Below are 26166 nucleotides of genomic sequence, written 5' to 3'. Positions count from 1 at the left end.
GCAGCTCAAAATGATGCAATCTATTCCCAGGCTTCCATATTTCCTGGCTTTGAAAAAAAGCTTGGGTTCATAATACTGAAACTCAACTGAATGTTAAAAAACCTGGCATCTCCTTTCCTGCAGATGGGCTACAGCTAAAAGACATCACTGACAAGTGTTTCAATAAAGAGAACATTAACCCCTCTTGGGACATTCTCAATTAATGCACATAGAAAAAGTTAAAGACAACTACCAAGAAGTGCAAAACCATCTGAACTGCAGACCTGGGTCCCAAGCTTAGCCATCAGACATAGTATCAGCACACCAGTATGCAAGAATTACTCAACTATCTAGGTGCTGTAGTTTATAGCTGGGCCCCATAAGGCCCAGAATCTGCCACCTTAAGCATCCTACTCCCATCTTAGAATTGAAAAAAAGTAAAATTGTAACAGTTGGAATATAAACTACACAAAATGACATATGCAAGTAGCTTCACAAACATGAGCAGATCTGCAGATATGCTGGAAATCCAAAGTAGCACACACAAAATGCTGGAGGAACTCAGCAGGTCAGGCAGCATTTATGTAAAAGAGTAAACCGTCGATTTCTGGACCAAGACCCTTCATCTGACTTTTTTTTCAATCCTGATGAAGAGTCTTGGGCCAAAATATTGACTCTTTATCCTTTTCCATAGCTGCTGCCTGACTTGCTGAGTTCCTCCAGCATCTTGTGTGTGCTACTATGCAAGTAGCTAGGCTATTTGTTAACTTGGTTGAACAGGACACTAATCACTTGATGAGTTACATGCTGTCATCCGTAGTAATACCCCCTTGCAAAAGGTGGTCTATGATTGACAAATTATAGGGTAGAGGTTGTTTTATGTTAGAAGGATTAAATAGAATTATGCAGTAGATCGAAAATTAGGTTGTGTTGGGAAGGAGCAGTGTCACAGATATACACTTGATCTGTAGATAGATATAATCAACCTCATGATACTACTTTATCTATTGATCCTCAGCCTTCTTCACTCACTCACCAAGAGTTCTCCCTCACTGCAGGACAAAGCAGAATGTCACTACTGTCTTGACATGTCTCCAAAACTGCACCTGTTAGAAAATACAAGATTGATCCAAATACCAGGTTTGTTATTTCAGTGCCATGCAATTCCCATCATGGTTGAACTGCTATATCTGATCTTTCATGCCTTTAGGTTTCAGAGCAGACTAATCTACCAAGTCTGCAGAGAATACCGCTCATTCCCTGTCAACCAGCTAGGGCTGTCCCATTCCTCAGCGAACAAAATACTGTATTCTTGAAGGATGAGTGCTCACAAATACAGCCTGGCCAATGAGCACAAACAAATGAATCACTACCAATAGTTGAAGACCAAGTGGGATGTTAGGCAAAAGTGCAAGGCTGACCAGGAGAGGTTACAACAGCCATACTTCCAAGAGAATTCCCCACACTGGCTGAAATTCTACATGCCTTTCTACCATGCACATCAGCGGTGAAATCAGAATATGCTTTCCCCACAGTGGAAATCTGCAACATGTGAGGTCAGTCAGCCTTTTGAACTTGAAGATCAAAATCCGACCCAGGTTTTTATTTAAGTATATCATATGATGCAGAGCAATGAAGAACAGTGAGATAAAGGTCAGCCATGATGTAAATGAATGGAGGGACAGCCTCAAGGTTCAATGTGCTTTCAGGTTCTCACTCTCAAGGCTCTAAAAACACATGGGGATTGTAATGGACATCATAAATCCCAACAACTCATACCTTATTACCCACTTTATCTTCCTGCATAAAGTGAGTAATGTCATGGGCATTTCCAGTTCCAGAATAAATACTTATTGCGCATGTCCATTCATAGCTGCAATAAAGTACAGGCAGTGCAAATTGTGGTTTTTACACCAAACCAGATTGCAACACTACAAGTGCATTAACTTCCACCACACCAAACGCAGTTCCAGCTGCCCCAATCCTGGAAAAAACAGCTGATCACAACAGGCTGCAGAGCTGTTGTGACAAGTGACAACAACAAAACCAGGTGGGGTTTCCCCCCCCAAACAAACAGCTGACCCAGACTGCCTATGGCAGCTATACCCATTCAGCTTTTCTGAAACCAAAAGTTGACTGCTATGAAAATGAATGAAACTGAATAAAATCCACCAGTTCTCCTTCAGCCTTCCAAATATTATCTAAAGGATTTTTTTCTTAAATACCATTAGTAACAAATATTCTAGTCCTTAATGAAGCCTTATCCTACACTTATCCCATAGAGTAAGTGCTAAGAACATGGGTCAACAGGATTCCACCAGGTAGACTTGTAGCTACACTCTCATATCCAAGACACAAATCTGATCCCTAGTAGGGTCAGATGGGCAAAATCCACTCCCAATGATAAAAGCAACACACCTGTCAGCATTCCCTACATTCCACTCTTAGAAAGCTGTGAAGTGTAAGATAAGGCTTCTTTGGACATTTTCACACCTTGATAATAAAATGCTGTAAAAAGCACCAACCACATGGGGAAAAAAAACTACACAAAATTTAGGGACCGTGCAAAAACTATGGTTTCCTTTTTTCAAAAGCTCATGGTACAAAACCTGACAAAAAAAAAACCATTCAGCCTACCTTCCTTTTAAACTAATGCACTAGTTAAAAATTTACCTCCCTTGGTCATATAGAACAGAAAACTTACAAAACAATGATTTATTTTTAATGCCTTGCAAGGAGCCCAAGTGAATCATTTCCCAATTTGTCTCTCAGCTGCCGCCTCAACAGCCATGCCCGGGTATTTGCTCCCCAAATTCATTCTTAAATCAGACCTCTTGTTCCGAAATATTGCGGGTATCTACGGTGTGATATAGAAGCATCATCACATAAGTTAAGGCATTCCTTTGGGAGTAAAAGGGTGAAGGGAAGGGCAACTTTTAGGAGGGCATGGGGGAAGCAGAACTGAAGGTCCCAATCATTACCAACCGAAATCCACTGCGCTATCGCCCCTCCCCAGACCACCACTGCCCTCAGTTGAAGAGAATCATATGGCATCACTGACAAACTGCAGGCACCAGCATATTTCACAGTAGCAGAGAGGGAGAGGGGTAGGGGTAGGCGGGTACCCTCCCCACCCACGCCACACCCTGGCAACCACTTACACGATCTCGTCGTTCTCAAACTGCAGCTCGCCGGTCGTGTCTTCAAAGTCCTCGCCGCCGCCGCGCGCGCTGCCCTCCATGGTGCGGTAAGGCACGAGCACGGTGCCACGCGCCCCCGAGGCGCGCACCACCTTCACCTCCATCACGCCCACGCTCTCGCTCACGTGCATCACCTTTTCCTCGAAGCTGAAGATACCAGCGTGGTCGTCGTCGAAGATGGTGACGTTGGCCGTCCTGGGCGCCACCAGGCACGCGATCTCCGAGACGGCGCAGGCGCCGGACGTCGTTACGTGATTGGCGGCGGCGGTGCTGCTGGTGGTTGTGACGGCAGCGCTGGTAACGGACCCTGCGTCGTTGTTGGTCTCGCCCGTCACTCCGGCCGCCGGCGGCTGCGCTGCCGACACGGCTTTGGGCGACGGCGCGTGCGCAGCTACCGGCGCGGCTACGGCCACGCCGCCCACGCGCAGGTTACTGAGGTGTACACAGAAGTTCTCGTCCTCCTCGAAAATGTCGTCGTCGATAATTCCCACCAGGATCTCCTTCTGGGTCTCGCCCGGCTTGAAGACCAGGCTGCCTTCGGTGAACTCGTAGTCGGAGCCGGCGTTGGCAGTGCCGTCCTCAGTGCGGTAGTCGACCGTCACCGTGTTGGTCAGGTCGCCGCCCCGGCGCACAACAGTCAGCGCCACCGAACCGCAGTTCTCCAGGCACTGGTAACTGCCGGGGTCGAAGTAGATGCGGCTGACCGGCCCTTCGTCCACCTCAGGCCGCACCTCGTGCATGGACACGGCCTTGCGCGCCTGGTCCGCGGCGTGCCGCTTCAGGATATTGCCGGCGCCGATCATGAGGCGGGTGGCCTGGATGCGGTAGAAGGCGCGGCTCTTGGCCTGCTGGCTCAGCACCTGGTAGTTAGCGAGCTCGATCAGCTGCTCCATCTCCTTTTCCGGGTGCTTTTGCTTCAGCTCCTTCAGGATGCGCGCCATTTCCCTGCGGGACTCCTCTTCTTGGTCCTTGGCGCCCCCCGCCACCGTCACCACCGCCTCGGGCATTTCGGCCTCGCCGACGGCAGCGGCGGCGGCTGCTGTTGCTGCTTCGTGCGAGTTGAGCATCTTGCCATCCATCTCGATGTCGGCCTTGCTGGGCGGGTCGGCTTCGGTCTCCACGATGACCCCGCGGTGGCGGCCCGCCCGGTACTTCTTGTAGACGTACTTGTAGAAGAGTAGGCGGCGGTCGGCCACCCAGGCGAAGATAACACAGACCGGGAAGAAGACGAGGGTGAGCAGACCCTCCCACAGCTCCACCACGGCGGGAGAGATGACGGCCAGGATGAGGTAGAGCCAGGCGTAGGCGAAGATGCTCCATGCGGCCGTGACGAAGAAGACACGCAGGTGTTTGATGCGCCGCACCTCGCCGTCGGGCACCACGTACACGCAGATGGCAATGATCACGAAGGTATTGAAGGCGGCGCTACCCACGATGGTGCTGGGCCCCAGTTCGCCGGCGTGGAAGCCGTGACCGCACACTTCGATGACGGAGAGCAGGATCTCGGGCGCCGACGAACCGAGCGCCATCAGCGTGAGGTTGGACACCGTCTCGTTCCACAGGCGCACGGTGGTGGTGCTGGTCTCGCCATTGGCTCTCTTTACCGTGATTTCCCTCTCTTGCGAGGTGATCACCTCGATCGAGGACATGAAACGATCCGCTACGATGGACACACCCAGGAACATGTAGATCAACGCCACGAAGTAGACGATGGCCCGGGCTACCTTGTCTCCGACGGCAGGGTCCTGCGGGTACCACACGGGCAAGATCACGCCCGCTTTGCACTTGTAGGAACCGTCGCAGTTGGACGAGTTGCTCTCGGCTCCGGGCACTTTCTCCGTTTTTACTTCTTGAAGGCAAGTGAACAGGATCGCCAGCGTAAACCCAGCATTCATTACAGGCGAACAAGGCGCCGCTTTCCACGACCTTAGCATGGTGGTTCTCGAAAGGAATCCAGCTTCAATCTAAACACAACCAAACAAAAAAAAATTAGAGAATTTCTGCTATTTGCAGTACAAGGCTATATGGGAATAACTCGCCATCTAATGAATGGTGTTCCGGATTTTACAAAAACACAGATGGGTGAATAACAGGGTTAATCCTTACCCGATGATTGTATTATCACACTAATGTATTTCAACGCAAATCATAACATTTCCCTTTATATTTTCAACAAGCCTGACTAATAAAGCAAGACCCAAGACCCTGTCCCTCCGTATCATGAGGAATGAAAGTCCGACTCCATTCATTAGCCTAACTATGGTGTCATCAAACATTTGCTAAAATATTACTGTACCGTACATTCAAAAATGAGCAAAGCCACATATGTCAGTTACAATGTTACAGCAATAACCATAAAATGCACTGGGTTCCCTTGTCAAAGCCATTCGGTCAATTTAATTTCCCGGGTCACTTTTGTTACACACGCTCTCTTTCCACCCCCTACATTTAAAATAAACGCCACGACATGATGATATTTCCGTGCATGCAATCGTTTTCCCCTTTTATAAGAAATACCTGAAAATTGAGTGGTCGAATTCCAGCCGGGGAACTGGATTTTCAATCTGGTCTGTGATAAAAATCAAAATGATTTGCAAAAGAAAATAAATTACATTAAAAAAATCTACATCCTGTAAAACAAGCCGAACATACCACAGCGTTCAATCGGTGGTTCCTGGATCTGACGTCCACTTGCCTTCGCCTTGCTTGCAAATCAGTAGAACGATTTTACCATTATAGCTTTCGAGAAAAATAAACGAGCTAAATGAAACCCGCTAGATCTCGCGTTTAGTCACAGCTACAGAGGGTACCAATCGGTCTCATACTGGAGAAAATATTAATCGTTATTGAAGAAAGTACGAAGCTGAGATCAAGCCTAGCAGATGTGGAATGGTCAAAGTTTCTCCGCATTATGTTTTCATTATTATGCGTAGAGCATTTCTGCGTAATATAACTGTGTTCACCGAGCACCCGAGTACTGTGCAACCCGAGCACTACGGCTGTCTAAGGCAATTACTATTTTCCGATTTCTGATCGTGAGAAAGCCCAGGCTTGCAGTGCATCATGGGCGCCTTGCCAGTATTCTTATCTCCGACCGACCCACCTACTTCATTGATCATTCTGCTGGCCGTCTTAAAGAGGAACCATCTCCAGCGAGCTCGGGAAGTAGAAGTGGGGGGGGGGGGGCGCCAAGAACTGCTTTAGTAATAAAGCTGATGTATTTTTTAAAAATCTGCCCTTCGGAAAGCCCAGATTAATGCAAACAAATTAGCATATCGCGTTTTCTATTCGTAATTTTACGGAAACACCTTTGGTGTTCTAATCTGCTGTTATTACCTTATTTGGTACTAGGAAGACTCGTCAGGCTATGATATACTGAAATATAGAGCAACCATCCACTGATCGGCTAGTATAAAACTACCTCCATCTCCAAATGTGTGTCTCAACAGTTGTAACACAAGATTGAACCATCAATCGAACTGCTTCATTGAGCCTATTTTTTCATCTGCAGATTTTCAGTGCATTTGCACCTAATATACTTTTTAAAAAATTGTAAATATTGAGTGCATCACACAAATGGCATGCTTGCTATTCTTTGTAACTTTACATGCATCTGGAGGACTTTATTAGGAAGACATGGTTACATTAATGAACAGCAAGTTATAGGAAATGTAGTTGTCAATCAATAACTTGTTGCTATTGCATCTTGATCTGCATTATTTTAATTCCGAAAGTCAATAATTGTGGAAACTAAATTGCACTTTAACTGGCTAACATACTGAAACACTGCAATTGTTTGTCCTTGGAGCAAGTTTCCAAATAATGGTAGGCATAGTTAGATTTTATTAATATCATACATCTTAGATTTGTCTTTATCAATTGAAGATATACTAAAATGGCCGGCACAATTGATAATTATGCATTGTGGAAAGGCAGGGCAAAATATAGGAACTGCCATGAAAGTACACAGTTTGTTTTTGATATATGGTACCCAAGGAATAACAGCCAGCAAGTTGCTTTTTGATAAAAAGCTAACTTGAAATGGCATTGCTTTTGATTATCAGATTCTTTTGAGCAAAAGCAAAAACCCAGTGATTTAACAATGATTTAGAGATTATTTCATTGGTGCATATGTAGTTAATCTATGCAGCTGATGCATTTTTGGGTGATAGGAAGCAAGTGATTGATTGTTTTCTCATTGCTAGTGAAAATCTTTGTTCCATTTTCTATGCATTATGCGATTGTATATAAATACATACATTTAGAGGGTAAACAATGAACAGCAATCACCAGGTCTTGCCCTACTAGATGCCTGTGGAATCAAGCCCCATTCTAGAAATTATAACCACAATCCCTGTATTGGTCAAGCCACATTATTATATCCTGTTGTACTCCTTTTAAGAAAGCAATTTGTAGATCAACCAATATGACTAAATTATCTAGTCAGTACCCCTGTGCTTTGCATATGCTGGCTGCAATGTTTTCCTAAAGACACACTGACACACTTCTGCATTATTTTACCAGTCTTATGTTTAGCATTTTCCACTAACAACTGACCAGAAAAAAGATGATCCATTTTTATTTTGAAGAAATTTTTACAAACTCCTGGTAGAAGTTTAACAAATTAGTTTTCTTTTCTTCGAGGATTGCCTTCACATCACTGTGCCATTATAGTCATCTTACTGAAACTATGATATTCCATGCTGCACCCTCGAAAAATTGACATTCGGACAATGTGGTCTAGCCAATGTCATCAAATAAAGTTAACATTAATTCTTTGACTCTACCTTTAAATATGTCATGTATGCAGCACTCTCTTATTGCCACCTTTGAAGATTGTGTCATAGTTTCTCTGATAGCTCACTTACAAGTACAGATTACTCAGTATACCTCACCCATTCAGCACGGAAGAATTCCTACTAACGCTTTAATTTCACACTTCTGGGATTCTATTTGCCAGATTGTTTTTTTTTCTTATATACTCCTGTCATGCCAAAATCTTTCTCAATGAATCATGTTTACTTCTTTTGATTTTGGTAAACTTTGAGGTTATGCCTTATATCTCTGTCCATGTCATTCATGCATATCAACATGCAACACCTTCATCTAATTAGTTTGGTGTGGAATACAAACACTGAACTTGGCCATAAGTCATTGCTATTTTTACATTCTATCCCTTAAACAGTTTTTTTTTTCATATTCAATATCAGTGCAAGCATCTTCAGTGATGTTTCTTTTGCAGGCCAGAATTGGGGGTGTACACTAATGATTGCACAATATGCAATTGCATTTGGAAATCCTCAAAAAAGTATCCCATGCACCTAAATCTTAAGACTTCAATTTGAGGTGACAAGTAGCACTTAACTTTTAGACATGTGCAAAGCAATGGCCAACATCTCTACACAAGATTTGAAACCATGACTATCATAATATCTCAAGGTCAAATATAGTCCAGGCACCCTGGAAAAGGGAATTCTCCCAACTTCTCAAAATGGTCACACCATCCAAAAGGCACATTAAAAAAATACCCTGCATAATATTAGCTCCAAAAATAAGCCAATAAGAATGGTATCCAATAAATGTTCCAATCATTAAAATATATTGCATTTGCTTGCAAAGATTTTTTTAAATAACAGAACCTACCATATCTTCAATTTAACATTAAAAATAAGACAAAGAAACCAAGTATATTTAAAGCATTACCATCTGCAAGTCATATACTATTGGAATTGGAAATATTTGATTCCTTCATTGTGAATGGGGCTATCTTGCTGGAATTCTGCATCTAACCATCCTTCAACTCAATCACTACCTTCTCAAATGGCATGAGGGGAGACTATTAATCCTAATCTTGTAGTAATATTGACATACAGAAAATTAATAAAAACCGGTCCCTTTGATTTCATGAGCCAACATCTAGATTCAGTGACTTCAAGTGTCTTTCACAAGTACATATACAAATTATATGATTCCTAAGGTTGTCATAGCTGGGAGTAGTAGTGGGGACAAGCTCCTACTACCTATAAAGAACTCAAAATAGCGTGCGACTCTAACAGCCTCTGACAACCATGTCCAACTCTTGGCCTTCACGTGTAGCTTAGTTACTAGACCCGGCGGAACTGTTTCTACTGACAAGAGAAGGAGCAAAGGTGGACCACTGATGCCACAAAACCAGTTGCTTCGGTCAGGTGGGGTTTGTCAGACTTGGACGGCAGCCCATTGGAGAAGGAAAACTCTGATTTTAAACCTCCACTGCCTTGCGGCCATGCTCACCCATGGGAAAGGCTTCGGGAGTAAACCCAAGGAAGAAATCCGGAGCCGGGGTCCCGAAGGCAGTTTGATGTTATTTACAACTTCACCCTGACAACCTCTATGATGACATGGGTGCCAAGCTGCATCAGCACTTGTCCTTCCCTTGGACTACATCAGTGATGTGGTGAGGGAGAACTTGCTGCATGGGCAACAGCCAGTTCTTCAAATCTTCCCTCCCAGGCTTGCACCCTGGGGAGGAGATAGTCCACCAAAGGCACAAACCCATGATCTCCTGGGATCGACAGCTGCCTATACAAATCAACTATACAAATTGGTAATTCTCCTGATGAAGGCTCTTGGCCTGAAATGTTGACTGTTTATTCCCTTTTATAGCAGCTGCCTGACCTGCTGAGTTTCTCCATCATTTTGTGTGTGTTGCTTGGATTTCCAACATCTGCAGATTTTCTCGTATTTGTATTAATTCTCCTATCCCATTTGGATTCTTCATCACTAGGATTAGTGTGAAGACTAGTACCAAACAAAACTTCTGTTTGTTTTTCAGTTCCTTGTAAAGTCACATTGTAGAGCTGTTTGCCTAAACAGCAAGCTACTTATTAAAAAATATGGATGCATGCTGGGAAATTGTGTTTTAATCCCTTAAAACTGCACCCTAACCCATAAAGCACTGTGTGGTTAATTTGCTCCGTCACTAACCAACACTTAATGGTTCATAGATAACATACATCAGTATACAAATACTGGTTTCCATTGCAATAGATCAGTTGTCTGTTCTATTTCTATCTGATATCCCTTTGTTCAAAATGATATGCCTTTCTATTGAGTCAGTAGACAATAGTGAGAAGCAAGTCAAGCAGCTGCAGTCTCTTTAAAAATTTAGTAAAATGATGTAATAGCAATATTTTAGAACATACTTCCGGCACTGTCATCTGAGAAGCTCAGAATTTAAGAGTATTATTTTTATTTACATAAACAAGGACCATGAAGCCTCTCAAACCAATCATACTCATTGAAGCTTCAAGCCCAATAATTAAAGTAATTCACTTGTTTTAAGCTTTAGTCATTGATTAATGAAGTCCAGTTTTTTTGCTCGTCTAGAATTGATAAATAACCCCAGTGCGTGCCCTCAATTTGGCCATATTGGAATGTTATTTCACATTTCGGTGACCAAATTTTTCAAAGAAGAAAGCTAGTTTAATGATCAACAATTCCAGTCAAAGAGGCCAAACAAAATCAGTTGGCTGGCATATTTTGGAAATATATACTGTAGGTTAAAATATGCAACCGTTGTAATGAATCTTTAGTCTGGAAAATATTTGCAAGCTGTATTATTACAAAGTAATCATGGCCATCTACAAGTCCACAAGCTGTTGTATAGTAAATGCTCTGCCTGACCCAATGGCAAAAGCAAGTTTATACCATTTACTACGATGCTGACATTCTCAAAGTTCATTTAAGGAAAGATTAGAAGAGGCAGCTTTGAAGTAATCAACTAAATTAATAGATTTGCTAAATTCTTATTGATAATTATGGTTTTTAGTTCATTTGAATGCCATCTCACTCCTTCCTTGGCAACTAGTGTCATCATCAGTAGAACAATGTTCTGGGCATCACACACAAAATGCTGGAGGAACTAAAGTTAGGGGGCACCTTGAGGGTCGAAGGTCAACTATTAATTTTGCACCCCAGCTAGCTACGTGATATGCTAGACCGTACGCAAGCCAGGGCAGTATGATATGGAGAGCAAGCTGTTGCCCATGTAGCAGCCTCCCCCTCTCTACACAGCTGATGATTCCAAAGGAATGGCAGAGACCAATACAGTTTGGCACCAGTAGCATTGCAGGAGTTGCCAGTCAGTGTTGAATTCAACATAGGACTGGCTTAGAGACTCCAGTTCCAGATTCTTCATTGTGGTTTACACCCAAAGCTTTCCCTAAGAATGGATATAGCCACAAAACAGTGGAGGTTTGAGGTCAGAATTTTCTTTCTCTAAGATAAGCTGCCTACCGCAGCTGATGAGCCCATTTACCCAAAGTGACTGGTTTTAAGGCTCCAGTAACCTACATTTACCCCATTTCCTGTCAGTAGAAATGGTTCCACCGGGCTTAGTAGTGAAGCCACATGTGAAAGCCAGGAGCTGGACAGAGGCTATTTGAGATGTACATCACTGGGAGCATTTAATAGGTAGTGGAAGCTTATCCCCACTACTACTCCCAGCTATAACAACCTTAAGAAACCAACCTATGGAGTGGGGAAAAAAACAGTTAATGTTTCAGACTGGAAAGAAAGGTGGCATTAACCAGAAAAAAAAAGTGCAGGAAGGGGGGAGGGGAAGGAGTACAATTTAGTAGGTGAGAGGTGAGGCAGAAGTAGGGATGAAGTAATATGTTGGGAAGGGCTAGATGGAAGAGATAAAGTGCTGCAGAAGAAATCTAGTTGGAGAGGTTAACGGAGCATGGAAGAATGGGAGGGAGGAGGGTAACCACAGGGAGATGATGGGTAGTTGAGAAGAGGTGACCACTTTATTATTCTTGTTCCTGCTAGCTTGTACTCCCCCTCCTCCATTCCCCCCCCCCCCATTTTCTGGTTTCTACCCCTTTGCTTTCCAAGTCCTGATGAAGGGTCTTGGTCCAAAATATTGACTGTTTATTCCGGTCCTAAATATACAACAAGATGGAGACAAGAGCATCTGAATCTGAAGCAACAAGCTATCTGTTGGAGGAACTCAGCAGGTCAAGCAGCATCAGGAGTGGGGAGGGAATTGTTGATATTTCAAATTGAAACCCTACAACAGCACAAAGTGTCTATTCTTTCCTGTTCAACCCGCTCCCTTTGCAGTAAAGACTCTGCCAGGCATCTAGCTCCAAGAACAATTACTGGATATGTCACAAAGACTCAACTTGCATGAAATCTGGTAGTTCAACAAAGGCTTTCAGTGAGTTTACACACATTCATTGCATATAGAATCATAGGTTACTTTAAGGGATTTTATATTCAGACTCAGACACGTATTTTTGCAATAACAAATTTAAACGTTGCTCTCAATATGATAGTCATATAGTATATACATGACACTTCAGTTCACCTCATCTACGATTTCCATGACGCTTGTAGGCTGCCCCAGCAAATCTTTTAAACTGTGTTAGTTGTTGATGCAAACGATGCAGTTCACACTATGTTTTGAGGTACGTGTGACAAATATAGCTAGTCTAATCTCTGTCTATCACTGTGAAATTTATATACCTCTATCAGGTTACTTCCTGCTTCTTTCAGGCCAAAGAAAACAAACCCAACCCTTCCAGTCTCTCTCCATAACTAAAGATTTCCTCTGCACTTTCTCCAGTGAAACCGCATCTTTCATATTGCATAGAGCCAGGATTGCACAGAATACTCTCAAGTTGAGTCTTAACTAATGCTTTGTAAAGTTGCAACTTACTTCAACTTTTATATATTAGGCCCTTACCTACGAAGACAAGCCCGTCATATCAGTATTCCACCAATGTTGTGTGGGATTACAACCAGAGGTCATGGGTTAAGGGTGAAAGGTACTAAATTTAAGGGGAACATGGGGGGTGGGGTGGGGAAGCTTCTTCACTTAGAGGGTTGTGAAAGTGTGGAATGAGCTCCTAGCACAAGTGGTGCATGCGAGTTCAACTTCAACGTTTAAGTTTAGATAGGGACATGGAGGGCTACGGTCCCTGTGTATGTCGATGGGTGTAGGCAGTTTAAATAGTTTCGGCATGGACTAGATGGGCCGAATGGTCCGTTTCTGTGCTATACTTCTCTATGACCATGTGCCTTTTATTTTTAAACCACCCTACCTACCTATCGTTTGATTATTCCTGGATACTTTTCCGAAAAAAAAATAGAAACGTTAATTGTACTCAACTTAAGCGACACAAGCGAAACTCGATTGATAAATTTGCGCTAGACTCCTATCCAAGCATGATATTGTTGAACATGACCCGAGGTCAAGGCTACTTGCTTAAATGGGTATGAATTTCACTTTCCAACAGCAGCAAATAGCTGTAATATAATTACCTGATAAAAAATAATATTTTGCCAAGGGATGGTTGCACGGTGCTTCGAGGGAATGGCTTAATGCTATGCCCCCTGGCAAACTAGCGAATTACTGCAGTGTCGAACTCCTAAATAAATGAACGCACATTAATTATATCAATGCCTATGTGGATGGAAGCAATTAAATTACCGAAACGGAGCACTTTATGTACAGATAGAACATACATCAGTTTTCAACGCTGGACAGCTAACGCAGAACATCTGCACGGCTGTGTAAAATCTATCGTGTTAGATTGTATATTATTGACGAAACGTTTCCTGCTGAAACTGAAAAGCATTGCTCAAGGTGAATTACTGTACTGAAAGCGAGGAGTCTATACAGTATTGTGACAGTCATCACACACTTTGAAGTTTCATTAAGCGGCTCAGATGATTTTTTTTCAAAATATAGGAATTCAAGCTCCTGTAATGGAGGTTGTGTTATTGCACTGTTCATAATTATTCCGTACCAATGCCTGGATTCAAATCATTCGTCTTCGCTTCTTTTCTCCGAATCTGCACGGCGGCTGGTTATTTCAATTATCACTTGTTTTGAATATTCCAGCTTCGGACAGTTATACTTTTAATTTCTTACGGTGCATACAAGAATGGGATTTTTTTCTAGTTAACCATGACCCCTTGTATAGCCTAACAATACAGTCTAAGGCACACGAATTCCGATACTTTCTCAAATCAAACGAATAACCCTACAAGACCTATTATCATAATATATCATCTCAATGGATTGGCTATTACATTTTCCCCTTTGCATTTAATTTCTTTTTGATGATATTTTATGTTTTGTTAATGTCAATCATTTGAGCTAGATATCAGATTTTCCTGGCACTCTTGGGTTAGGGGAAAATAAGATTGTTCACGTTGTTTGATCGTTAGAGCTTCCCGCTAGCGGTATACGTCGACGGATTTGTGAATGTCACTCGAGGTTGTAATCCTACCCCTTTCTTCCACATTCAAGTTTAAATGTTTATATAACCTTTGACAATTGTCTCAATCAGGCAACTTCACTAACCGGGGAATATCCGGGGAATTGGATCACCTGCAAATAAACACCAAAGCTTTCCGAATGAAGAAGAATCACGTGTTCGTCGAGCTGCACGTTAGGAAAACACAGTTTGCATCTGTACGGCTCACCACATCGCCCACAATCTCTGCAAGTAGCCGTTCAAGAAATATCCTCAAGTGTAGCAGTAGTATTTTGAAGACAAACTGGACAAACCTGATCACTGCAAGATCCCAACAACAGAAACGACCATCTAACCCGTTTATCGTATCGTAAACTAAAGGACGTGGGCCAGGATCCTCTGCTTTTAGATAAAATTGAAGAGTCTATATTCAAAGAATGGTTGAGAAGGCAGAGACTTCTGCTTAATGTCTCTTTGGACAATGCAACATTCCTTCAGTACTCCACCAGGGATGAGAGGATAGCAATTTAAGCATATTAATTTCCATGATTAAAAATGTTGAAAGAATGCCAAGACTCTGGAAGCATCAACTTCCTCAATATGTACTTAATTCTCAGTCCAAAAGAACAAAAGCCACTGCTTTAGTCAGATTTGTTTTCTTCAGAGGGTTTATTACTTGATCTACTTTGGTGAATGGCCACTGAACAACTGCAAAAGTTTATAGAAATGGATCTTTTACATTAAGTATCCTCAAGCACTCTAGATTTTATACACAAGTCATTATGGGATGCCATGTTCATTAAAACCATTAGGTTTGAGTAACTTGGGGAGCAGCATTTGTGTGGCTACTGCCATTGCAGTTACACAACTTCCTACAACTACTTGACATGACTGCAGCTAACAGAGTAAGGAACGCACATTTTGAAAATTGCAGTTAAAGAAATACAGTTGTGAAGCCTACCTCAGAAAAGTCTCTGCAGCTGTTTGGAGCTTTATGGAAAAAGGCAGCATACAATAGCTTCTCTAAATTTAACAGTAAGGCATCAGGGAAGAGTCTTGTCCTTTAAGTGTCTCTAAACATGGTTTGCATAACTCTGTCTGAGCTTATCTGTAGTTTTGTGCTTTTGCTTCCATACATGGATCGGTTCCCAACAGTAACTTAGTGCTGCTGAACTGCATTGTCTGGCAGTCTTTAGTTGGATCCAGCACGTGAACGATAACATTGGATTCAGCAATAACAGTTACATATGGTTAAACAATAAGGGATCTGTCTATCTGTTAGAATCTGGTCACAGCTACATTTAAATTAAACATATAGAAAAGCCTTCTGTCAAAATCTTTTCCATGAGTTACTTATTCAAGTGATTGTGCCTACGTAAAGCACTCTAGGTAGCAGAGGCATTTTCAGGCAGAACAACTCTCTATGCAACCATACACATTGTGTACAATAAATTTAGTGCTACATGTTCAGAAACCGACCAAGTGTCTGTCATTTGTTCAGCAGATTTTAAAACAAAACAAAATAAACCAAACAGGAGAGTGTTAAACATTTTTCAAGAATGTCAGATCTGATCTGGCTGCAAGATTGTTATTACAGCTCCTGGACTGTGTTACAGTACAGAATATTTCAAAGTGCAGTACATATTATAATAAAGTGACCAATTATTTTTTTGGACCCAGATAGTTAAATAATAGTATCAAATTGTACATTAATTTGCTTAATAGGAAATATGATTCATGTGTGTTTGCTTAAATGTAGATTCTGCAAGTAGCATCTAGCAAGAAATCCTACATATGTTTAAATACAGAGATATGCAATGAAGGAAGAAAAGGCTACAAAAATATCGTTAGGTTTATTGATAATTACAGCGGGAAAGGAGGAACAGAATGTTGATGGTGGGAAAATGGAAAACTTCAACACAAAACTAAATTAACCAGAAAGAAAATAACAAGATAAATAACACAAATATACCTAAAGTCAGAAGAAATTAAACATTTGCAAACAAAATTTTTACCTACCAATTTCCAAAACTCCTAGCCTGCAATATGAAGTGGCTATCAGTTAGCTTCAGGATATATCTAACTGCAATTAACTGGTAGTTGACATCAGGGTGTGCTCATTTACAAAAATAAGCTTGCAATAAACCTTAAAGGGATAGAACAATTTTGGACACTGCCCTGATATGCAGCAGAATATTGAAAAAAGCTCCTGTACTCGCTTTTAATTTAGCATGTGCAATCTGCTGACACACTGAAAGATAAGCTTTGTTGTTAGAAAATAAACTAAGAACTGGACAGACACTTGATTGTTACAATTTTACTGAAAGTACTATTAAATCTCGCCTGGACGTGAACACTGATTTATGAGCAGTGTACTCCATCATCAGGTCAGTGGCAGGGACATTCAGTTATGATTCCACAGCATTCAGCTCCACTCACAATGCTTTGTAATTATTGTTGCAGCCAAAATCCATGTGCATCAAAGCCAGAACAATAATTTGGTGTGGGCTACTAAGAAAAGAATCAAAATCAGTTCAGGCAAACATCAAGCAATGAAAACCTGAACAGAAAGCCTTAACCGCTGCCCCTCATCATGGCTTTGTGGCTGACAAATTCTTCATCACCGAGGATACAAGAAACTAAATTGGTACCGCCTCAGAGATTCGTCGGCTGGGAATTAGATGACAAGTGCTTTGCTTCCTGGCTCCCCAAATTTTTTTTTCTATCTATCATATACAAACAATATCAGGCATGAGATGGAGCGTTTTGCATTTGCCTGGATTAAGCAGGTGCAATGACAGTCTTCATCTTCTAGGATAAGGCTGTCATGCACCTAAGTCACTCTCTCCCCATCATTGCTGCACCATAGCTTTATTATAGACCAAGGTATTATCATGAGTTTGGGCCCCATGGCTTATTTTCAAGTCAGAGCAATAAACAATGGGCAAAACTACAGCTGGAACTGACGTCAACCACTCAGGATCTGGACCAACTGCAGTTTGCCTTCCGCCACAACAAGTCTACAGTGGACACAGTCTCACTTGGTAATAATATCTCCTCCTCACTGACAATCAACGTTCACATCTGAAGGGTGTGTGCTTAGCCCACTACTCTACTCTGTCTACACTGATGACTGTGTGGCTAGGCACTGCTCATGTGCCTTCTATCAATTTGCCAGTGGCACCATTGTTGTTGGCAGACTTTCAGGAGACGTTAAGGAGGTGTACAGGAACGAGGTAGATCAGCCGGTTGAGTGGTGTTGCAACAACAACCTTACACTAAATGTCAGTAAGATTGAGGAATTAATTGTGTACATCAGAAAGGCAAAGTCAGGAAAGCATACACCAGTCCTCATGGAGGGATCAGTGGTGGAAAAAGTGAGCAGCTTCAAGTTTCTGGATGTCCACATATTAGAAAATCTGTTCTGCACCCAAAACATTGATGTAATTATGAAAGCAGACCAGTGGTTATACTTCATTAGAAGTTTGAGGAGATTTGGCATGTCAAGAAAGATTGTAGCAAACTTCTACAGATGTATAGCAGAGAACATTGTGATTGGTTGCATCACCTGGTATTGGGACTCCAGTGTGCAGGATTGAAAGAGGCTACACAGGGTTGTAGTGTCCAGCATAGACACAGCCCACCATTAAGGATACCTTCAAAAGGTTGTGCCTCAAGAAGGTGGCATCATCATTAAATGCAGTTACCATCTGGGACAGCCATCAGGGGGGAAATACGGGAGCCTGAAGACCCACGCTCTTCCCCTCTGCATTCATATTTCTGAACAGTCCATGAACATATGAATACTACCTTGCTCTTCCTTTTTTACAGCATCTATATACACACTTGTGTGTTATTTACTTATGCAAGTATTTATGTACTTGTTTCTTTGTTTGTTGCTTGTAACTTGTAGTAATTTTTGTGAGTTCCACTCTACTGTTACTGCAAAGCAACAAGTTTCAAGACATATGTTATTGATACTAAACCAAATTCTGATTCTTATTCCGACCCTGAGGTTATAACAATGCTCATGAAGTACATCAAAAGAACTGGGCAGAGCCAATGTGGATTTATGAAGGGGATATCCAGTTTAACAAACCTTTTGGAATCTTTTGAGATTATAACTAGCAAAGCAGAGAAGGATAAACCAGTTGCTATAGTGTATTTGGACTTTCAGAAGGCCTTTTGATAAGGTGTTCTATAGGACATATGACATATCAAGTCAGAGTATGGATATGTATGAAGTCACCCATACAGTATAAAAAAGTAATTTCTTATATGGTGAAGCTTAGAAAATGTTGGTGCCAAGTTAACTTGTTATCCTCAAGTTCCCTCCAGGTAGCATATCCTGGTGAATTAGAAACAACTAATTGACAATTTACTGTCAATGGGCCAAAAGCCTTGAACTCCATAGTTGGCGCACTATGGGAAAAAATACCACCTTATATACAATACATCAGTTAAAGCGGATGCCCTACAATCATCTTTGCAAGGGCAATTAGAAATGTTAATCAGAGGATAAAAGCTTATGACTGCTGGTATTGCTGTGCCAGTCTTTTTCTGATGGGCTGAATTTATTGGTGTAATTTTAAGAAAGAACACTCCCAAAAGATTAGCAACACATGCAAGCTGCTGGAGGAACTCTGCAGGCCAGGTAGCATCTATGGAAAAGAGTACAGTTGACATTTCAGGCCGAGACCCTTCAGCAAGACTGGAGGAAATAGATGAGGATAAAGTTAAAAGGTGGGGAAGGGGAGGGAGTAACACAAGGTGATGGGTGAAACCAGGAGGGGGAGGGGTGAAGTAAAGAGCTGGGAAGTTGATTGGTGAAAGAGATAAAGGGTTGGACAAAGGGGAGTCTGATAGGAGAGGACGGAAGACAAAGAAGGAAAAGTTGGGGGGGGGAGGAGCACCAGAGGGAGGAAATGGGCAGGTAAGGAGACAAGGTGAGAGAGGGAAAAGGGGATGGGGACCGGGGCCATTACCGGAAGTTCCAGAAATCAATGTTCATGCCATCAGGTTGGAGGCTACCCAGATTGAATATAAGGTGTTGTTCCTCCAACCTGAGTGTGGTGAAGCAGTCTCCCAATCTATGTCGGGTCTCACTGATATACAGGAGGCCACGCCGGGAGCACCAGAGACAGTAGATGACCCCAACAGACTTACAGGTGAAGTGTCGCCTCACCTGGAAGGAATGTTTGGGCCCTGAATGGTAGTGAGAGAGCACCTACGCTCCGTCCACTAGAAAAAGTTGGATCTTCCAGTGGCCACCCATTTTAATTCCACTTCCCATTCCCATTCCAATATGTCCATCCATGGCCTCCTCCACTGTCATGATAAGGCCACACTTATATTCCGTCTGGGTAGCTTCCAACCTGATGGCATGAACATCAATTTCTGGAACTTCCAGTAATGATTTCCCCCCCCCCCCCCACCATTCCCCATCCCCATTTCCCTTTCTCACCTTATCTCCTTGCCTGCCCATCACTTCTCTCTGGTGCTCCTCCCCCCTTTTCTTTCTTCCATGGCCTTCTGCCCTCTCCTCTCAGACCCCCTCCCTCCCAGTTTCACCTATCCTATTGTGTTTCTTCCTCCCCTCCCACCCGCCCCACCTTTTAACTCTACCCCTCATCTTTCTTCTCCAGTCCTGCTGAAAGGTCTCAGCCCGAAATGTCAACTGTGTTTTTTTCCACAGATGCTGCCTGACCTGCTGAGTTCCTCCAGCATTTTGTGTGTGTTGATTTGGATTTCCAGCATCTGCAGATTTTCTCCTGTTTGTGACTGGCTCCCAAATTATCAGTCTGTAATCGTTGAGTGCACTATATATATCAAAAGTAAGGAAGGCCATTCAGTACCTTTTATGGAATAGCTGAGTGTAGCTTTTGCTGTGGTGTGTGGAAATGCTGTTTAGCTCATTCTGCACAGCAAGCACCACCAAACACCAGCTAATATATTTCGTCTGATGAAATAAAGTTCAAGACATTGGGGATACCACTTGTTCCTCTTCAAATAACAACTGAGAATCTTAAATATCAACATGATTGGGGAAACAAAGTCCTTGATTAATTATCTATTTTAACCCCTCTGTTTTAAATCACCCCTCAGCACGGTACTCAAGTATCAACCTAGGTTTTTATGCTCAGATTTCTGCAGTGGAACTGAACTCAACTGCCAAGTCAGAGATGTGAGTGGAACCAGCTAGCAATGATGGGCTCCACATGGTTATATTTTGGACTGTTCATTTGTGTACAGTAATCAGCAGCAATTCATTTGTCTTCTAAGGGCATTCATTAGGTGTACAATCATCCACTAATATCAGCATAAAAATAAAACTAAGATAATTATAAATAAGCATACAAACAGAGTTTGGAATAATGTTAGCTTCCAGATCATCCTGTTAACGACAGTAAAACTGAAATGATTACTTTTCAGAAAACACATATACATATTGTCCAAGACTCTAAGAATTCCAGAGGGGGAAGGTGAACAACTAGAGTTATGGTCTATGCTGTTTCCAGTAATAATGAGAGAACTATGGATGGCAGTGAACCCAAGTTCAGACTCCAGACTCCAAGCTCCAAGATCCAAGATCCAAAGGGAAAACCACAAACAGTAAAACTAGAAATGAAACTCCTGCAGTTGAGCACTGAGTGCTCAGCACAGGGCCTTTAAGTACAGACTTTCCAGTGAAGGAATGTGGCAGGCAGTAATTGGCAGTCTGAGTCTTAAAGGGACAGCAGCAGCTAATCCTACTTCATGGAATTGGAGTGCTGAAACTTGGATGCCAGCTGCTGTTCAGTCAGAACCATGTTACTCATGACATGGCCGGAAGAAATGAGGACCTACAGGCAGAGAAGATAAATTCACAGATAGTTAGGGTAGTAAAGAAGCAATGAGATTTTTTGCCTTTATCATCATCATCAGGTGCCATGCCCAGTTTGAGCTTTGACTGCCATGGTCCACACACTCCTGTTTCGGGTCAAGTGGATCAATTCATTGGTATTCGTTTCCAGTTCTCTGGCTGCTGTCTCCATCATCATTTGTCTTTGCCTTCCTCTTGCTTTCTTCCCTTCAATCTTTCTCATAATTACCGTGCATTCTAACTCCTCTTTCCTAATCACATGTCCAATGAAGTTCATAGGCAGGAGTATTGATTGTAACAGCTGAAACATCATATTGCAGCTGTACAAGACATTGGTTAGGCAAGACCTGGATTACTGTATACAGTTCTTGTCATCAGAATATAGAAAGGATGTGATAGAGACAGCAAAAATACTGAAGAGATTCACAAGGATGTTGCCTGGAATAGAAATTTGATAGCCTGGGTTTGTTCACACTGGGTCATAGGAGGTTGAGAGGTGAACTTACAGAGATTTATACAATCTAGATAGGCACAGTCTTTTTCCGAGGGTAGGGAAGCCATGGGTTTAAGGTGAAAGAGGGAGTATTTAAAAGAGATCTGAGGGCAAGTGTTTCACACGGAGAGTGGTGGCTAAATGGAACAAGCTGCCAGAGGAGGTGATAGAGTTGGGTAAATCATCACATTTAAGAAACATTTGGACACTATGTAGATAGGGAGGGAATAGAGGGGTATTCACCAAATGAAGGCAAATGGGATTGGTGTAGATAGGCATCTCACTTGGCATGAACAAGTCAGGCTAAAGGGCCTGTTTACATATTGCATGACTCTATGACTCCAGGAATGAGATGACATATCAGGACCTCTAATCTTCACTTTACTCCCTACACCTGTGTCAAATGCCCATAGGTACTGAGATAGGAGGATTGCACAGACATATGCTTAGTTGGACAGATGGTGCAGGAAGAAGGGTGTTAGATTCCTTAGGCTCTGGGATTCATCTTGCGGAGGTGAGATCTGTATGGCACACTCATTAACAGAGCTGGGTCCAATAACCTAGCAGGAAAGTTTTGTAGTGCTCTGAGGGGAGCTCTAAATTAATTTGCCGCCCTGCCAGGGAGGGCGTTGGGTTTAGAACAGATGGGAATGTTGAAAATGAGATTAAGGTTTGAGAAAGATTGTGAAATAAATAGAAAGTTCTTAGAAAGGACCAACTTGAGAGACACTGAAAGTCTATGGTACTGTTACAATGTATGTACATACAATTCATCATCATTATCATCATCATCATCATCATCATTATGTGCCATGTTGTAAGACGTGGGCGATCATGGTCTTGACCATAATTGTTCTTGGCAAATTTTTCCACAGAAGTGGTTTGCCATTGCCTTCTCCTGGGCAGTGTCTTTACAAGACAGGTGACCCCAGCCATTATCAATACTCTTCAAAGATTGTCTGCCTGGAATCAGTGGTCACATAACCAGGACTTGTGATGTGCACCAGCTGCTCATGCGACCATCCACCAGCTGCTCCCGTGGCTTCATGTGACCCTGATTGGGGGGGCTAAACAGATGCTACACCTTGCCCAAGGGTGACCTGCAGGCTAGCGGAGGGAAGGAGCACCATACACCTCCTTTGGTGGAGATGTATCTCCACCCCGGCACCCTATGTACACAAAAGCAGCATGTTGTAACAAGTTTGTGAACTGTGGACACAATTAGTCACATGGGATCATGACGCTGTGGCAATGACAGCAGAGACAAGAAGAACACCATAAAGAGGAAGATAGGAATAGATACTATACAGGAACTATATGGAAAACAAGAGCAGGTCTTGATTATAGAGAGTATTGCAGTGCTGGAGAGAAAGGATACGCTGGATTCATCAAGGATATAATCCAAAAGGTACAAGCAATCGAGGTAAAATTTCATGACTGGGACAGCCCTTTCTGCTTTAATCCTGCAGGAAGGACATTGAGGACCAGCTCTGTATAGAAATGGGAAAAGTTATATAGAAATGAATACAGGGGGCTGTAGGTATCTAGATACAGACCAAGGTAGCAGTAGCATAAGAGAAAAGCTTCTGAAATCTACTTCAGAGTCAAAGGGAAAGGGAACATTTCTGGATGGCCAAATGGAGCACGTATCTGTAGGGAAACAGCAGTCACAATGTCACGGTGATTATTATGGCTATGGAAAACAATACAGAGCACTCTAAGGAGAAACTAGACAGTTTGTCAAAGGTATGAGAGCAGATCTGGGCCAGGTAAAATGGAATGGAAGCTTGGTAGGCAAAACTGCAAGCTTCAGCTGTTCAGAGTGGAAATGTTTCAGCTGTAGTGGGAGTTCCATGCAGGAGGAAGGCCAGGAAATTAAAGCCAAGGCTTCATGGAAGATCAAAAAGGAACATGGGTAAAGTAAAGAGAAGGAGCACGTGGCAGACACCCAGCTGTTAATCAAAATGAGAATCAGCTGATTACAGGAAGTTCACAGGGGCAATGAAAAGGTATGAAAGGAAAGTAAATGAGAAAAGCCTGGCAGCAAAAAATGAAAGGGAATCCAAAAATATTTTCCAGGCATGTGACCAGGAAAATGGTCGAAACTAGAGGTGGGTCCAATCAAGGATCAAAAAATAATTACTCCTAGCGGTGGAGGGCATGGTTGAGGAAATGAATGAGTATTTTGCATTAGTCGTTTCTATTTCCTTAAGATATAGATGGAGGCCATTTGGCCCATTGACTCTATGATAGAGCAATCCAATTCCTCCATTTATTTTCCTGTTTCCTTCACATGCCTGTCAACTTCACCCTGACACTCCTACCACCTCCTTACACTCGTTCAGTCGCTATGTGTCATGTTATGTGATGTGGGTGATCATGGTCTTTCCATGACCATGATTGTTCTTGGTAAATTTCTCTACAGAAGTAGTTTGACATTGCCCGCTCCTGGGCAGTGCCTTAACAAGATGGATGACCCCAAGCCATTGTCAATACTATTCAAAGATTGTCTGTCTAGTGTCAGTGGTCACATAACCAAGACTTGTGATATGCACCAATTGCTCATCTGACCATCTGCCACCTGCTCCTATGGCTTCATGTGACTCTGATTTGGTGGGGGGGAGGGTGCTAAGCAGGTGCTACACCTCGTCCGAGGTTGACTTGCAGGCTAGTGGAGGGAAGGAGTGCCTTGCACCTTTTTTGGTAGAGATAAATCTCTAAACTGCCTCCCACTCCTTATACTATGGGCAGGATACAGCAATCAGTGAACCGAACTTTGGAATGTGTGGGAAACTGACACAGCCAATGGTAGAACACGTATGCTGTACACAGACAGCACCACCGGAGTTCAAGATGGAACCTAGATCACTGGGACTATGAGGTAGCTGCACTTCTTGTAGTCAAACTGTGCTACTCTAATCACCGAGGAAGAAAATGCTGCTGAAGTCTCAGCAAAGGTTCAAAGGTTCGTTTATTATCAAGGCATACAACTCTGAAATTCTTTTTCTCCAGATAGCCACGAAACCAAGAGAGAAAAGAAAGACAATCATCAACCCCCAAATCCCCCCCCCTGCACAAAAAACTGAGAAAGGTCGGGTGAAAATCACAGAATATAAAAAACTTTAAGATTGGAAGAAAAAGTCCATGGTCTGTAATAATCATAGTCACAAAGGTTGGGGGTGTTATGGATAGTGTGGAGGGCTGTCAGGGGTTACAGCAGGACATTGATAGAATGCAAAACTGGGCTGAGAAGTGGCAGATGAAGTTCAACCCAGATAAGTTTGAGGTGGTTCATTTTGGTAGGTCAAATATAATGACAGAATATAGTATTAATGGTAAAACTCTTGGCAGTGTGGAGGATTAGAGGGATCTTGGGGTCCGAGTCCATAGGATACTCACAGCTGCTGCGCAGGTTGATTCTGTGGTTAAGAAAGCATACGGTGCATTGGCCTTCATCAATCGTGGGATTGAGTTTAAGAGCCGAGAGGTAATGTTGCTGCTATATAGGACCCTGGTCAGACCCCACTTGGAGTACTGTGCTCAGTTCTGGTCGCCTCACTACAGGAAGGATGTGGAAACCATAGAAAGGGTGCAGAGGAGACTTAAAAGGATGTTGCCTGGATTGGGGAGCATGCCTTATGAGAATAGGTTTAGTGAACTCGGCCTCTTATCCTTGGAGCGACGGAGGATGAGAGGTGACCTGACAGAGGTGTATAAGATGATGAGAGGCATTGATGGTGTGGATAGTTAGAGGCTTTTTCCCAGGGCTGAAATGGCTAGCACAAGAGGATACAGTTTTAAGGTGCTTGGAAGCAGGTACAGAGGAGATGTCAGGGGTAAGTTTTTTTACACAGAGAGTGGTGATTGCGTGGAATGGGCTGCCAGTGACAGTGGTGGAGGCGGATACGATAGGGTCTTTTAAGAGACTCCTGGAGAGGTACATGGAGCTTAGAAAAATAGAGGGCTATGGGTAACCCTAGGTAATTTCTAAGGTAAGGACACGTTTGGCACAGCTTTGTGGGCCGAAGGGCCTGTATTGTGCTGTAGGGTTTTCTATGTTTTTATGTTTCTATGTTTCTATGTAAGTGCACATCCATATCCAAAATGCAGAAAACCTCGGTAACTTACTCCGGCACAGCAGCAGGCCACACAGGCTCCGTTTCCGGCAGCAGAGTGATCCCACCAGTGATCAAAACGCAGGCAGCTTCTGCTCGCCTTCCGCATTTGCCTCGATGTTTCAATTTTCCTTGTCGCTTTAATCGGTGAAATAGAGCCAAACATCGGTTCATCCCCCCCCCCCCACCACAGCCTCCTCACCACGAGGCTCGCGCTCGCAGCCTCTGCCTCCCAGAATCCTCATGGAGACAGCAAAGAACTGGA

The 26166-nt window shown here is 42.9% G+C and overlaps 1 protein-coding gene across 16 annotated transcripts in view; it reads right to left on the bottom strand.

Moving 5' to 3' along the window:
• LOC134342508 (sodium/calcium exchanger 1-like) overlaps positions 1-26166 on the bottom strand; it is a 268177-nt gene that overhangs the window by 220038 nt on the left and 21973 nt on the right. For 9 of the 16 annotated variants that reach the window (XM_063040733.1, XM_063040718.1, XM_063040731.1 and 6 more), the window contains exons 1-2: positions 15393-15535; positions 3141-5143 (exon numbers count right to left, since the gene is read on the bottom strand). In XM_063040733.1, the coding sequence (XP_062896803.1) occupies positions 3141-5113 (1973 nt within the window). In that variant the 5' untranslated portion in view covers positions 5114-5143; positions 15393-15535. Of the gene's footprint in view, positions 1-3140; positions 5144-5696; positions 5749-5831; positions 6226-13490; positions 13529-15392; positions 15536-16450; positions 16570-26166 lie in introns of those variants that run through there. The other 7 variants (XM_063040723.1, XM_063040721.1, XM_063040722.1 and 4 more) reach the window with 7 other exon arrangements.

The sequence above is a fragment of the Mobula hypostoma genome, chromosome 2 (assembly GCF_963921235.1).
Source record: "Mobula hypostoma chromosome 2, sMobHyp1.1, whole genome shotgun sequence".
In the NCBI taxonomy this organism is placed as follows: Eukaryota; Metazoa; Chordata; class Chondrichthyes; order Myliobatiformes; family Myliobatidae; genus Mobula; species Mobula hypostoma.
The sequence above is the reverse complement of the archived record's forward strand: the minus strand, read 5'-3'. Positions and strand labels throughout refer to the sequence as shown.